This window comes from Peromyscus eremicus, chromosome 5, assembly GCF_949786415.1.
Source record: "Peromyscus eremicus chromosome 5, PerEre_H2_v1, whole genome shotgun sequence".
Lineage (NCBI taxonomy): Eukaryota > Metazoa > Chordata > Mammalia > Rodentia > Cricetidae > Peromyscus > Peromyscus eremicus.
Genome location: NC_081420.1, coordinates 129,340,903 through 129,356,935, shown reverse-complemented (window position 1 = coordinate 129,356,935; position 16,033 = coordinate 129,340,903). Strand labels below are relative to the sequence as shown.

Genomic DNA, 16,033 nt, shown 5'->3' with positions numbered 1-16,033 from the left:
GGGTAAGTCCCAGCCTGAGTGCTATCTTCAGAAAGTCATGTTGTCATCTTTTGTAAGCTCTGATATGACGTAAACTACCCAAGAATGTGTATACTTAGGGTTAAAAAAAAAAACAAAAAAACTATAAGACACAAAACATCCAGTTAAAAGTTATTTATTCAAAAATATTTTCTACTAATTCTTTTTCTTTTCTTTTCTCTCTCTCTCTCTCTCTTTTTTTTTTTTTTTTTTTTGAGAGAGAGAGAGAGGGTTTCTCTGCGTAGTCCTGTCCATTCTGGAACTTGCTCTTTAGACCAGGCTGGCCTTGAACTCAGAGACCCACCTGCCCTGCCTCCTAAGAGCTGAGATTAAAGGTGTACACCACCAGGCCTGGCTTTTTCTACTAATTCTGATTCTATATCAAATTAAGACAAGGAGTGGTGTTACACAGAATAACTGCTCAGATCTCCTGTACAGAATGCAATCCCCTCATTAGCTCATTATCCACTGAGAGTGACAGATTCAAGTCATTTACTTCACAAGAGTCATAATAGGTATACAGTACTCCATACCAAAATATTTTATAAAGCTTATATTCATATTTCAGTTAAAATTTAGCAAATACAAAATGATACTGGCTTTAAAGAACATCCAATGACTTAATTTCTTTTCTTACAAAGCTCAAGGACATAATTGCCTCAAGTCTCTTTACTGCCCACAAAGTAGTTAAGAACCACTTGAGGGCTAGGGGTGTAGTCAGTGGTAGAGTGCTGGCCTAGCAGGAACAAGGTCCTGAATGCTGCCCCCAGCAATAAAAAGAGGATCTCCTGAGATTGTAGTGCATTTCCACTCTTCATTTTCAGTGGCTAAAATAAGCTGGAGATGTAACAGCAGGCCAGAGATTTCGGCCTTAAAACACATTTCCGACAGGTTCTCAACTTCAAACTATTATCCAAAACAGAGGCATTAAAAAATGGCTTTTGGAGGCCAGGTGTGGTGTCGAATACTTTAAATCCCAGCAATTAGGAAACTGAGGCCTATAGACCTGTGTGAGTTCTTGGCCAGACAGGACTACCTAGGGAGAATCTGTCTCAAAAAAGAAACAAAAGGCTTCTGGAAGCTTGTGCATTCAAAGGAAACCCTTTAGTATTCTTAGAGTTAAATCCACTGGGAGAAGCAGTCTCTCTCTCATTCTATTTTCTCAAGAGCTTTGGGCTTTGAGAAAGTGTGTATGCCAGCTAGGCATGCAGCTGCTGAGCCAGCCCCAGCTCTGGTCCTCCTGATGGTTTAAGAAGTCAGTCTTTTCTCAACAGCTTCCTGGTAAGCAATAAACCGTCTCAAATTCATCTTCACGTTGTCAAGAACACACAGCTGATCTGGACTGTATTTGCCCCTCCCTTCTTTCCGTATCTGATAAGAGACAGAATGAGATTATGTCATCTGATTTGTTATCATTTAAATAAAGTAACTATTTTATAAACAAATATAAAGTTTTACTTCCAGATTAAATAGAATGTGGTATGTGAAAATGAGAAAAATGAAAATATGCCCATTTTTTTCTTTTTCCATTTTCACTGAGGCAGGACCCCTCAATCGAACCCAGAGCATGCTGGTTTGGCTAGTCTCACTAGTCAGCTTGCTCTTGGGATCTCTATCTCTACTTTGTCAGGCTGGAATTCCACCCAGCATTTTGGTGGGTAAATGCTGACCGAGTTTTCACAGTTGCATGGTAAGAACTCTAACCACTAAACTATCTCCCCAATCTGAATACACACATTAAAATAACAGCTACAAGCCAATTGCATGTCTTTGATCCCAATACTCTAGAGGCAGGGGCAGAGGGATCTTTGTGAGTTTGAGGCCAGCCTGGTGTACATGGTGAGTTCCAGGACAGTCAGTTACATAGAGATCCTGTCTCAACAAAACAAAACAAAACACCAAAAAGGAAAAAAAGTTACAGAAATGAAATCCATAGATAAAAAGACTGAAATTTATGGAATGCAAATCATAACTCACCCCTAGTCTTTTTTTGTTTTTGTTTTTGTTTTTTCTTGGTTTTTTGGGACAGGGTTTCTCTGTAGCTAGAGTTTTCCTGCCTGGCCCACAGTCAGGATAAATCTATCTCACCTGCCAGTCCCACAGCTGCTCAGACCCAAACAAGTAAACACAGAGACTTATATTACTTATGAACTGTATGGCCATGGCAGGCTTCTTGCTAACTGTTCTTATATCTTAAATTAATCCATTTCTATAAATCTATACCTTGCCACATGGCTCGTGGCTTACTGGTGTCTTCACATGCTGCTTGTCATGGTGGCGGTTGGCAGTGTCTCTCTCAGCCTTCCACTTCCCAGCTTTATTCTCCTCCTTGTCCCGCCTATATTTCCTCCTGCCTGACTACTGGCCAATCAGTGTTTTATTTATTGACCAATCAGAGCAACACATTTGCCATACAGAACATCCCACAGCATTTCTCTGTGTAGCTTTGACCTTTCCTGGATCTTGCTCTGTAGATCAGGCTGGCCTCGAACTCACAAAGATCCACCTGCCTCTGCCTCCCAAGTACTGGGATTAAAGGCGTGCGACCCCCTAGTCTTTTTAAAAAATATTTTTATTGAAAATTTTTATTTGTATGGACATTTTGCTTGCATGTTTGTTATGTGTACCACCTGAGTGCCTGGTGCCCAGGGAGCTCAGAATAGGAGAATAGGAGACAATCCTGAAACTGGAGTTAAGATGGTTGTGAGCCATCATGTGGATCCTAGGAATCAAAGCTGGGTCCCTACAAAAGCAACAAGTGCTCTAAATCACCGAGCCATCTCTCCAGCCCCTTTATTTTATGTGCATGGACATTTTATGGACATGCATGTCCATGCATCAAATGCCTGCAGTGCCTACAAAGACCAGAAGAGGGTGTCAGATCCCCTGGAACTTGAATTACAGCTAAGTGGCTATGTGGGTGCTGAGAACTGAACCCAACTCCTCTGGAAGAGGAACAGTGACTATCTCTCCAGCCCTTATCTCTAGTCTTAAGTGCTAGTTTTCAAGTTTTAGTACACCACCTAGAAGATTTCCTACCGAATGGGCTGGTGGGGCCCCTACTGGTGCCCTTATTAACTTTCTTATTCAGAGGCCAGGAGCTGGGGGCTAAGAATTCACATTTGGAACAAGACAACAGGTGATGCTGTGAGTGCTGGGAGGGAAAGACACCTTTGAGAAGCATGGCTTTAGACAAATTCTTTAGTCCACCACATGCAGTTGTATTTAAATGCAACTTGAGGCCTCTGATGCCTCCATTTTACACAAATGTGTCTCCATTTTTACACAAATGGGCCTCATTTTAAAACTGTAGGTTAAGTATCTACAAGGTCCTGGATCCCATCTCCAGTAATACACACCAAAACCACAATTAAAAAAAAAACCTCCCACCCCAAGATAAAGCAATTTCACTGGGGCTTAGTGTAAAGAAAAACAAAAATCCAGCAGTGAGACATTATCACTACAGCAACACAAACTAAACAGGAAAGTCACCCCATCAACAGCCTCCAACGTCCAGGTTGTTTCCCAGCTCTGGGCTTACAGCAAGCTTTAAAGGACTGCTGCTTCAGAGTTTGGGGCTTGTTCTATTTCGGTACTAGGGATTAAACCCAGGGTCTCATGAATACTAAGACATATGCTACCATGAGTGACATTTCCAGCCCTTATTCATTTATCTTTTGAGATAGGATCTTATTGTGCAGTCCAGACTGGCCTGGGACTCATGATTCACCTCCAAGTTCTGGGATTAGAGGCTGGCACCACCACATCCGTCTGGAGGCTTTGATGACTTTGCCTAATCTGCTTTGCTGGCAGCAGAAATGGAGTAAACTTTGTTCTCCTTACCTCAAAGGTTCCTTTGCAGAAATCTAAAGGGCTTTTATGAACAATGTAGACACAGTGACTGGCATGAAAACAGGTCTTTAGATAGAATTAAGCAAAAACAGACAAAAAAAGCAGAAATGTGGTTATGTTTTTTTTTTTTTTTTTTTTTTTTTTTTTTTTTTTAATAAAGGAAGAAATCCCAGGTACATTTGTCTTTGCTTAAAGAACCACCTCTGGGTGGGGCTGGAGCGATGACTCAGATTAAAAGGCACTGGCTGTACCTACCTGGTGGCTCAGAGCCATCTGTCACTCCAGTTACAGGGGCTCTGACACCACCTCTGGCTTTCATGAGCATTGCACATACATGGTGTACAAACATATGTGCAGGCAAAAGCACCTATATAAAAATAAATACATCTCAAAAGGAAAATAATTTATTCTGGGGTGCTGGGGATGTAGCTTGGAGGTAGAATGCTTGCCTAGCATATGATTCCTAAAAGGATGGATGGACAGAAGGAAGGAAAAGAAAACAAACAAAAAGAAACAAAAAGCCCTCTAAAATGGAAAGATTCAAGTTTGCTCCTATTTCCTAGGTGTTGGGTGTAACTCAGGTAGAGGACACAGACAGCACAGGTAAGGCCCTGGGCTCAATCCCTAGCACCAAAACAAATAACAAACAAACAAAAAAAAAAACGAAGCTCTTGGTTGCTCTCTCATTCAGCATGAATGAATGAATGAATGAACGAACGAACGAACGAACGAACAAACAAACAAACCAAAGCTCTTGGCTGCTTGCTCTCTTCTTCAGCTAATACAGGGCAGCTCTATGTTCCCCAGGACAGAACACCCTGCAGATGCCTTCTTTCCCCAAGGGAAACACCCACAACAATGAAGCCAACATATAGTACCTTACACCATATAGAACAAGTTTAAAAGAATACCAAGTGCTTTTTAAGCTACAGACAGTATTTTTGTGTAACAAAGCTGTTAACATCATGAAGAACTTGTCAAGATGCCACGCTGGCTCCAATTACTGCAACCCAGCACCAGTCTGCGGAACCAGGACTCAACCAACAAGCATTTCACTGAGTGCTTTGGATGGAAGTGCTAGGTTAATCACCAAGACTTAACAGGAATTCCTTACACACCCTCTAAGCTGCATGGTCCTTCTCCCCAGAGCTGCTGAGACCTGGAAGTTTATAAAGAAAGCAACTACAAACCTTCGTCTTGAAGATTGGCTGGAATTCTTTCAAAGCTGATAACAATTTAATTTGAACTGAGGCCTTTTCAGCTTCTTCACCATCTGCAAAAACATCAAAGAGGGCATCCAAAGCCTCTCCTGTTACCACGAGGGAAGGGTCTTTGGTGGCAACTTCCAGCAGAAAGCACCCAATGGTCTACAAAAACCAAACACAGGATAATGAAGGTCAGTCTCCAAGATGAGCACTGAGAAATGTGCCAACTGCTCCTGCATCTTACTTAATGGAAAAATACCAGGGAAGAATGACAACTTTCAAAGGTCTGAAGATGTCACACACAGCTATGACTATATCAACATAAGCTAAGTATGCTATAGTTTATATTACCAAATAAAGTGAATTGAGGTCCATAAATGATATGAAAAATTACTAAAATTTTCCTTCTGCTTTCCTCAGAAGGCTTCTCATTTGTAACAACAATCACTACCACCCCTGATCCCAGCAATCAGGAGGCAGAGGCAAGCAGAGCTCTGTGAGTTCGAGGCCTACATAGTGAATTCCAGAACAACCAGAGCTACAGAGTGAGAACCTGTCTTGAAAAAAGAAAGAAACAAAACAAATCACAAGATTAAAACGAGTGACACTCTCACTTTACTTCACTCACTCGTTCTTTTTCTTTTTTTCTTTTGGTTTTTCGAGACAGAATTTCTCTATGTAGTTTTGGTGCCTGTCCTGGATCTCACTCTGTAGACCAGACTGGCCTCGAACTCACAGAGATCCGCCTGGCTCTGCCTCCCGAGTGAAGGGATTAAAGGTGAGTGCCACTGCCACCCAGCTTTTTGTCTTGTTTATGACACATGGTCTCATGTCACTTAGGCTAGCCTCAAACTCATCATTGCAGTGGGGGATGGCCTTAAACTTCCGATCCTCCTGCTTCTACCTCCCATGTGCTGGGAATACAGACATGTGCCACCAAGCCTGACTACTATATGCTCTTTCTTTCCCCTCCACAATTAGTTAGCTTATGAGAAGAACACTCCCAGTCTGCAAAGGCCTCTTCTAGAATAATCTGATTATAGTCTGGCTGTTGTGTGTGGGATGATCTGTAAGCTGTTATGGGGACAGTGGATAGAGGCTGTCAGAATATGGGGTCCAAAGTCCAGCTGTACCATGCTAGTCAGTTAACCTGACTAACTCTGGGCTCTAATTTTCTCATTTTAATGTTAACAGTACAGATAACCTCTATGATAGTATTAGGTTTAATATCCTAGAATGTACTATGAAGCATACACCACCATATAAGAAGTCTTATTAAAAAAGGATGGACCATGGGGGAGGGGAGGGACATCTGGAGAGAGGAAGTGGGGGAGTATGAACAAGAAACATTGTATACATGGACAAAATTTCCAAAGAATTAAAAGAAAAAAAAAAAAGATGCAATCACATCCAGGCTTGGGAGGAAACTTCTAGTCTACAGGAAATACAGTGGACGGGTAAGCAAGACAGGAAGCAACAGACACCGTTGTCTATTTGGCTGCTGCAGGAGGTGTAGAGTTGGTGCTAAGGTAGTAACTGTTCTAGATCAAGAGGGATGAAGATCCCAAATGAAACATAACTTAGGGGCTTTATTTGTAAAAAAACAAACTATAAGGATTATCTTTCAGACAAGAGGAAACGATAAATATGGAACAGGTATTAGACTGTTAGCTGTAGAATGCACAATAATGGACTTCTTATGAAGTTACATAAAGAACTGCCCCTATTTGTAACAGATACATAATGAATCAATGGAGCAAGTCCCATGATGCCTTTTATTTACTTTAACACACCCAAAGAAACTATATGACATACTACGCTAGAACAGGAATTTAAATCTGCTTACGGGTATAAAAAATCTATTATACTTTTTATTTTCATGCTTGGAAATTAGACTAGATAAAAAATACTTTCAGCCAGGCAGTGGTGGTGCACCCTTTTAATTCCAGCATCCAGGAGGCAAAGGCAGGCGGATCTCTCTGAGTTGAGGCCAGCTTGATCTACAAAGCAAGTTCCAGGACAGCCAAGCCTACAGAAACCCTGTCACAAAACAAACAAACAAACAAACAAAAACCAAACAAACAAATAATTTTCAAACTTGAGTTTCATTAAAATGGTCCTTGGCAATTTGAACTATGAAGGAAAGGAAGCAATTACACATAAAAATGTTCATCTGTAGAGAGAGATGCCACATAGCCAAATGCAATCATTTATAAATGTATTTATTAAAAATACCCAGAACAAGCCAGTGAGGCAGCTCATTGGATACAGTACAGATAACAGTAAAGCAGGACCCAAAGATATACAACATCTGTACTCACTGAACCTGAGTTCAATATCTGGAACCCATGGAGGAAGGTCCGTACCAAGTCCTGAAAGTGGTCCCCTGACCTACATACACACACACTATAGTATGTGTGCATCTGTCCTTATACACACAATATAGCAAATAAAATCAAAACTGTAAAAGCTCCCGAAGCAGTGCAGAATGGAGCAGCAATAGGGTCTATACCTCAGAGACAAAGGAGCAGGAAGCCTAGGACGGAGGCAAACAGTATCATTCACACTTCATTGTTCTGCTTTTCTACATGTTTTTGCTAAGTGCACGTACTATTCTCCAACTTTTTAAAGTTTCACTATCATTGTTTTTTAATTATGTATATGTCTGCATGTGGGTTTGTATCATGAGTACCAGTAACTGTTGAGGCCAGAGATATCAGACCCCTTGGAGCTGGATTATACAGTTGTAATCTGCCTAATCTGGATGCTGGGAGTTAAAACGCAGTCCTCTGAAGAGTGGGCAGTGCTCTTAACTGATGAGCTATCCCCCAGCCCTCCAACATGGTTTTTAAAGATATTACAAATCACTATAAGGTTTCAGTAGGTTAAGAAGTACTTTAGAGCCAGACTTGGTGGCTCAACTCTTTTAATCCCAGCACTCAGGAGGCAATGGCAGGTGGATCTCTGAGTTTGAAGCCAGCCTGGTCTACAGAATGAGTTCTAGGACAGCCAGGGCTACAAGAGAAATCCTGTCTCGAAAAACAAAACAAAAAAAATTCCACATTTGGCCTTATGCTGAAGACAAAATTATTTTTCAGAAAGCACATCTGGAGAAAAGTTAAATGAGAACAAGGCTCACCTTTTCAAGCACTTTTTTTTTTTTCTCCCTTGAGACAGGGTTTCTCTGTGTAACTGTCCTGGCTGTCCTGGAACTTGCTTGGTAGACCAGTCTGGCCTCGAACTCATGGAGATCCGCCTGCCTCTACCTCCCAAGTGCCTGGATTAAAGGCGTGCGCCACCACTGCCGAGTTCAAGTACTTATTTAATACACCATTTTATTAAAGCCATAGGGCACACTCTATGTTTCCTTATATAATATCTTATCATGAACTCCTCCCCTTTATACTTACTGAACAGTTTAGGTTAGAAACAACTGTTTACCTTAAGAGTTTCAAGTGTGCCACCTTCCTTGGCTAGGACGCTGCCAGTGATCCCCAAAATACTGACCACATTCACTCTTACCCCGATGCTGCTGCTATGAATGCCTGCTCTGCATAGCGTCATCAGCTGCTCAGGTGTCATACACTGTTGAGAGAAAAGAAATACTTCCAGGTATTTATTTACTTATCTCATGTGTATATGAGTGTTCACATGTGTGTGGGTGTTGTGTGACTATTTCCTCTGAGATTGAAACATTCCATCCAGAAGGGGAGCTCTTTAAACTGGAAGGCAAACACTCAAAATAGCTTTAGGAAGTACCTGAAACTAATCAAATGCACTAGGCCCCTCCCTGCCTGAGTTCTCGGATGGAAGGAAGCCAAGTTGCAAAAAAGACACTCAGGCAAGCTGAGCTGCAAAGACTCTCAGAGGAGAAAAGCTGCAAAGGAGACTCTTGAGCCTAGACCAGCCGCCTGGAAGAAGTAGGAACCAGCTGAGCTGCCTGGAAGAGGAGCTCACTTTGAAAGAACATTCTCCAACCTGTTGAGTTGCAGGCAGTGCAGCTTGCTCCAGGTGCTGGGGTGGGCTTTGGTGATATAGCTGTCTCCCGCTCCTTTCAGTAACCCTCACCCATATTCCTGTAAGTACCACCAATAAAACTCATTGGTTCACCAAGCTGGACTTTGTAGGTAACCGCGTTTTGGTCTGTGGTAAGATCCCTATTTGGGTGGAGTAGAAATGTGTGTTGCACCTCCCCAAAAAAAGTTTTGTCACACAACAGTGGGCATATATGTGCAGGTGTTTGTGCACCTATGTATAATTTGTGGAGGCCCAAGGTTGATGTTGGGAGCCTTCCTTGATTACACTCTACCTTATTCATTGAGGCCATATCTCTCAATTGAACCAGAGCTTGCCAATACAGCTGGTCTGACTAGTTTGCTCCAGGGATCCCATCTCCACCCTCAGAGCTCTAGACTTACATGCAGGCCACCCACCCACATAACATTTATATAGAATCCAGAGACCTTGTATGGCAAGCACTTTAATCATTAAGTTTTCAAACTAGTAGTCTTTCTAGGCTTTAAGGAGGAAAATTACAACTTGAGCATGGGACTTTTTTTTTTTTTTTTTTTTTTTAAGCAAAAAGCAATCAGAGACTTAAGAGTTTGAGGGTAGAGGTAGAGGTCACAGGTAGAGCACAAGTACAGGGAGTGGGGGGAACTGAGGGCTCAGACATAGGGTCCACATCAGAGAAAAGGAACCAACCTGAAGAAATTCTATTAATATGTATCAATTTTTGCATCAAAAATAATAACTAGCCAGGTGGTTGTGGCATACACCTTTAATCCCAGCACTTAGGAGGTAAAGACAGGTGGATTTCTGGTCTACAAAGCGAGTTCCAGGACAGGCTCCAAAGCTCCTGTCTCATCCACCTCCCCCGCAAAAAAGAATAACTAAGTTGGTGTTGTAGCCAAGACTACAGACCTACAAATAATCCCAGCACTAAGACTAGGACAGTACTGAGTTTAAGGCCAGTCTAGGATACATAATGAAACTCTAACTCAAAATAAATAAATGTGTATAAAACTCTGAGCACACAATGAGACTAAAAAGAAAGCATGGGTGAAGCCCTAGGTTCAGTATCAGCGACAAACAAACAAAACAAGAAGCAGGAAGGAAAAAAGGAAGAAAGAAAGAGAGAAAACGATACAGATTGTATTTAGAGATTACCAGAGTATCGATTCCTTATGGGCGATAAAGGGTCAGGGGTACAAACTGTGCCAAAATTATTAAATGACCAATGAGACAATATCTTATTTGCAGAAGAATCCTAGCTAATAGTACCACACAAAGAAGACAAAGCTGGGTGTCTCCAATGTGCAGCCTCATGAAAGGATCTGGGCAGGTATGATCACTATTGGCTAAAACCTTTGAGTGAACACACTGAGACATGATCTGTGATTTAAAGTATAAAATATATAAAGCAATACGAATTTTTCTCGTCAAAAATTTCTGAACCTGAATCTAATTAGATGTAGGTCTTAATATAGGTCTTAACATTGCTAAGGCAGTCTAGAGAAAATGAATGATACATAAAATAAGAATTATCTGCTATATTTTGGATCTAGCGTGATGATATTGGGATTTCGGCTTTTAAAAAGACAACTTACTGCCAGACATAAATAATAAGATCATTTATTGGTGAAATGATGTGATTTGCCTAAAAATACTCCAAGAAAGAAGATTCAAAATGCAGGGCAAACAAATGAAACAAGGAGGCATGATGCCGCCCTGCTGGAGGCTTAGTGTAGGTGTGCATGGGCTTTCAGCAGCGTCTGGAATCCCCTTGATCAAAAGGAACAAGTATAAACAAACAGAAGACAGCTGCCATGAGAGGACTCAGAAGACCCCAGCGTCTAGAGAAAACGTTTCGTAAGGTATAAACATCAACTAAGAAGCATCCTAGGAAGGCAGCCGCATGGTGCTGCAGGCTTGGGAGGTAGAAGCACTTTTCTTCCTTTGGTTTCTTGAGACAGGGTTGTTCTGTGTAACAGCCCTGGCTGTCCTGGAACTCACTCTGTAGCCCAGGCTGGCCTTGAACACAGAGATCCACCTGCCTCTGCCTCCCGAGTGCTGGGACTGAATGTGTGAACCACCACTTCAGGTTGTTTTTTTCTATTTCAAGCATTCCCTTGCCTTTTCACAAAGCTTAACTATAACTAATGGTTTGTGTTTTTTTCTGGCAATGTGCTTGCAAAACACAGAATCTTTTCAAGTTTCACATAAGCAGTTTATAATATCTTACCTGTGGAATGTTCTTGGCAGCCATTGTTTGCAAAAGGGCCCTCAAAGCACTACTTGTGGCTTCTAGAAAATCAGCATGTTTAGCAAAATCTAAAACACACAAAAAAATTCCACAAAACACAAAGATGAAGTGCAAGTTTTCTCTTCTCCAAGACAAACTATTTTGTAGAAAAAGAAACAGGATTAAAACAAAGCATACAAGTGTTAGCTTACATTGTTATTAACAAAAGCAATTTTCTCAGATATATCTTATTTTAGGTGGGTGAGTGTTTTTGCCTTTCTGTATGTCTATGCACCCTGAGTGCAATGCATAGGGAGGCCAGAAGAGGGCAGCAGACACACTAGAACTAGAGTTAGAGGGTAGGTATCTCCCTGTGGGTTCTAGGAACTGAGCTGGGATCTTCTGCAAGAGAAGTAACTGAGCCATCTTTCCAGCCCCCAACAAAAGCATTCTTGATATTTAAGCCAAATATTTGCCTAACTGTCTGCATAGTGTCCAGTGAGTCTGAAGGATGACTGCAGTAGGAACAGGCAGTGACCTGCAGAGGTCCTGACTTAAGATGTTGGGTTTTCACTAGACTAACACTTAGCCCAGGATACACCTGAGCCAGTGGTTGTGGCTCTCATCTTCCAGAGGTCTCCACTGTGATGTGGGCAGACCTGTGGGGGAGTCATCTCCTACACCAGTGCTCTTGATGATACAAATTCATGGCTCAAAGTTTCCTGGTGTCTGTTCCATGACTCACCTTGCTCTTTTCCTACTGTACTTTCTTATGTATGACAAATAGAACAGCAGCAATAAACAACTGAGCTAGTACAGCCACAGGCAAGAACAAATGAGAGCCAGCCAGGTGAGTGATCCATTTGGTACACTCGAATCATTAATTTCTAAAAACGCACAGTAAGTAGGTCCAGTCCTGCGCCATCTTCTGACACTTCCCCATTTACTTCCTACGTGCAGAGTCTGATTTCTTCTTCTTAAACATGGGTATGACTTTTATCTTTTTAACCACATCCATGACAGGCTAGGTCATAACTAGCAGTGTGATTTACAGCTGACTCACAAGTGTGTGCTTTTCCTGGTCTCCCAACCTAGGAACCCAGTCATTGTTGTGAAGAGGCACAGGTGCATGAGTGTTCTGGTGGATGATTCCAGCCGTAAGTGTTTAATGTAAGCGAATAAAAATCTCAAATGATTCTGGCTCACAGTCTTTAAGTTCTTCAGAAGAGACACTAGTCTAGGCAAGATTCCACCTCAGCAATAGTGGCACTGCGCAAATAATTCTGTTATGTATGTGTACACAGGGAGCTCCTGTGCATCTCCTAGCATCTTTGCTGCATATCAGGAGCAACCAACAAGACAGTAACCACTGGAAATATCTTCAGACATTGCCTCTAGTGGAGAATCATTGCCTAGACATCATGGAATGGAGACAAGTCACCCTCACCATTCTGCCTATGTTCCAGGCACAGAGAGACTCTGAGAATAAGGATGAAGACAGGGTGTCATGTGGTGCTAAGGCTGCTTTAGAACTCCTGGGTTCAAGCAATCCTCCTGTCTCAGGCTCCTGAGAGGCAGAGACTGAAGCTATACCTAATCATATGCAGCTTATTGCTTCAGCCATAACGCTTGGGGCAGATTTGTTACAAAGCAGCAAATGCCATGTTTTGTTGCCCTGTGTGCCTGGGACATTGTCTCATTTCTGGTATCTCCTTATGTTGCCTGGGGAAAAGACAGGTAGCTTCTCACAATTTTCTTAAGACAGCAGGGTCTTTCTATAGTTCAGACTGGCCTCAAACTCTCAATTCTCCTGCCTCAGCCTCATAAGCACTGGGATTACAAAAGATGCAATCCATACCAGGTGCATAATTTCTAAATTTTTATTTCATTTATTATTACTGTGTGCATGTAAGTGCAGGTGCACATGTGCTACAACACACCCATGGAGGTCAAAGTACACACTCAGAAATCTTCCCACACTGGGATACATCCAGGAATCTAACTCAGGTCCTCAGGTTTGCATATAGAGTGCTTTTTTTACATGTTGAGTGGTTCTACCGGCCCCCCCAAATTATAACCAAGGCTTCTATCATTTGGGCTTTCCATTTTCAGATATGTACCAAAGAAGGGAATTCCTGTAATTATCGAAAGATAGACAATAGGCCAACTTTAGGATCAGACACACCTTGGACAAAATCCTGCAGAACAGCCGGCAGTGGTGGCGCACGCCTTTAATCCCAGCACTCAGGAGGCAGAGGCAGGCGCATCTTTGTGAGTTCAAGGCCAGCCTGGTCTACAAAGCAAGATTCAGGAAAGGCGCAAAGCTACACAGAGAAACCCTGTCTTGAAAAACCAAAAAAAAAAAAAAAAAATCCCGCAGGACATGTGATCTGTCTCAGTTCATTTTAATCCTAGTTCAAATGCTCTCTCTTCAGAGAGCCCCTTTACATTTAATACAGCACCTCACACCATTCTGTCCTTATTAAACATGAGAGAATGAGCTCCATGGACCAGTAACCCCCATGCCTATCCATTTACTTCAGTATTCCTAGGACCTAGGTAGTATGTGACATAGTCAGGTCAAGAAGCACATGCTAAACAATGGTCTTACTAGAGTTCCCCCCATTTCCTAATGCCTGGTGTTCAATAGACATTCCAAAATTGACTCGAAGGTGTTCCTATTAGTCTTTAAAAGTTTCCACATTGTATAATTCACATTTTATCTTGATTAAAGAAAACATTTAAGCTGGGTGTAGTAGTATATACCTTTAATCCCAGCACTCAGGAGGCAGAGGCAGGTAGATCTCTCAGTTTGAGGCCAGCCTGGTCTACATAGTGAGTTCCAGGGTAACCAAGGCTATACAGAAAGATATTGTCTCATTGGGTGGTGGTGGTGCATGCCTTTAATCCCAGCATTCAGGAGGCAGAACCAGGTGGATCTCTGTGAGTTCGAGGCCAGCCTGGGCTACAGACACATACACATACACAAACAAAAAAAAACCCTCAACAGCACAATAACGGTACTTGCATTTTGGGATAACCAATAGCTGTCTAATTGGACACAAAGCCTCATCAATTGGAGGGTGTTATGCATAGTACTGTAAACCCAGCCAAGAACCCATAGCTGGAGGGGACATAGGCCCTAGAGGTGAACCTACTCCTACCATATTACTAAAGTAATAGTTTCCACCTGCCTTCTAAACGCTTATCCTTATATGCATAAGTAAGTGCTGATCTCACATCTCATTAAAGTTTCTTTTTGCAGCAGGCAGAAACTAGTAGAGATCTACAACTGGTCAAAAATGCAGAGAATAAATAACCATGGGGTGCTCAGCTGCCAATGGGACATCTATAACCCAACTCCCACACATAAAGCTGAGGTAACATTACAGGGGGAAGGAAAGACTGCTGCAGGATAGTTTCTTCTAAAGAGGATAGGGATGTTGCTCCTATGAACTCTCAGCAAAATACTGCCAGCACAAGACCTGCAAATACCACACCAGTTGATGTGCCAACAAGAATGAAGGAAAATTGCACAAGGCCCTACCGTTAGCTGAGAAGCTATAGCTAATGGCTGCTGACAGAGGGAGAAACAGTTCTCTTTTGTTGTGTTTGACTGTTTTTTCAGGAATAAGAGCACAGCACAATCCTCCCTGGTCAGCCCTGAGTACATGCAGGTGGTTCAGCAATGACTGAACGTGTGTCTACATTCTTGTGTGTGTTTGTAGTAGGAATAAACATAGAAGGGGTCATGAATTTAAGAGAGGGCAATAGGGGGAAGACAGGGGGAACTGGGGGTAAAAACAATTGCAGATATAGTATACTCATGTATGAAATCCTCAAATTGAAAAAAAAGAGCTCTCTGCTCTGCTCTTTCCCCCCACCCCATTATCTTTCCCTCTGCTCTCCGAATGTGCTCCCCCACCGCCTTCCTCCTAATGAAGCTCTGAAACTTAAAAAAAAAAAAAAGAATACTTACTCAAATATCCTAATAAAGACCTGATACTTATGACTCATTTAAATTGGCTTGACATTAATTTAATCATTTATTCTGTTTTTCTGAGACAGGCTTGTGTGTGTGTGTGTGTGTGTGTGTGTGTGTGTGTGTGTGTGTGTGTGTAGTCCTGGTTGTCCTGGAACTCACTCTATAGACCAGACTGGTCTGGAACTCAAGAGATCCTCTGTTTCTGCCTTCCAAATGCTGGGGTTAAAGGTGTGGGTCACCACTGCTCAGACTGACATTAATTTTAAAATACACACACACACACACACACACACACACACACACACACACACACACACCTACTGGCACCTCTTGACTGTCACTGGCAATGATAATACATGGCTGCAATTGTCTGGGAAAGGTTTCTGCAGGTTAACTATGATAACACTCTATTTACAGAGTTCAAGTTCCGATCCTTCAAAGTTCTGCTATGTCCAAGTAGTCTTGAAAGACTTGAAAAACATTACTGTGAACAGTAATGTCTAAATATTTACCTGGCTGAGAAAAAACAAGTTGTGACAGGTGTTGTGCCAGTGTCTGAAGAGCTGGGGCTCCTCCAAGATGGTCCAGGTCCAGGAGAGACACAAGACTCTGAAGACACATAAGGGCTCTACACTGAATAGTGTTCAATCTGCAAAGAGAGCGAACAGTGTGTTTCTGTAAAGCTAATATACTGGAATTCTATGGGTCTAGCAATTTTTACTATCATTG

The 16,033-nt window shown here is 42.0% G+C and overlaps 1 protein-coding gene across 1 annotated transcript in view; it reads right to left on the bottom strand.

The window, feature by feature from the left end:
• Window positions 1–248: 248 nt before the first annotated feature.
• Window positions 249–16,033, bottom strand: part of Heatr3 (HEAT repeat containing 3) — a 37,818-nt gene continuing 22,033 nt past the window's right edge. The window contains exons 11-15 of the mRNA XM_059264513.1: window positions 15,817–15,953; window positions 11,320–11,408; window positions 8,517–8,660; window positions 5,061–5,237; window positions 249–1,389 (exon numbers count right to left, since the gene is read on the bottom strand). Of these exons, the coding sequence (XP_059120496.1) occupies window positions 1,267–1,389; window positions 5,061–5,237; window positions 8,517–8,660; window positions 11,320–11,408; window positions 15,817–15,953 (670 nt within the window). The 3' untranslated portion in view covers window positions 249–1,266. The remainder of the gene's footprint in view (window positions 1,390–5,060; window positions 5,238–8,516; window positions 8,661–11,319; window positions 11,409–15,816; window positions 15,954–16,033) is intronic.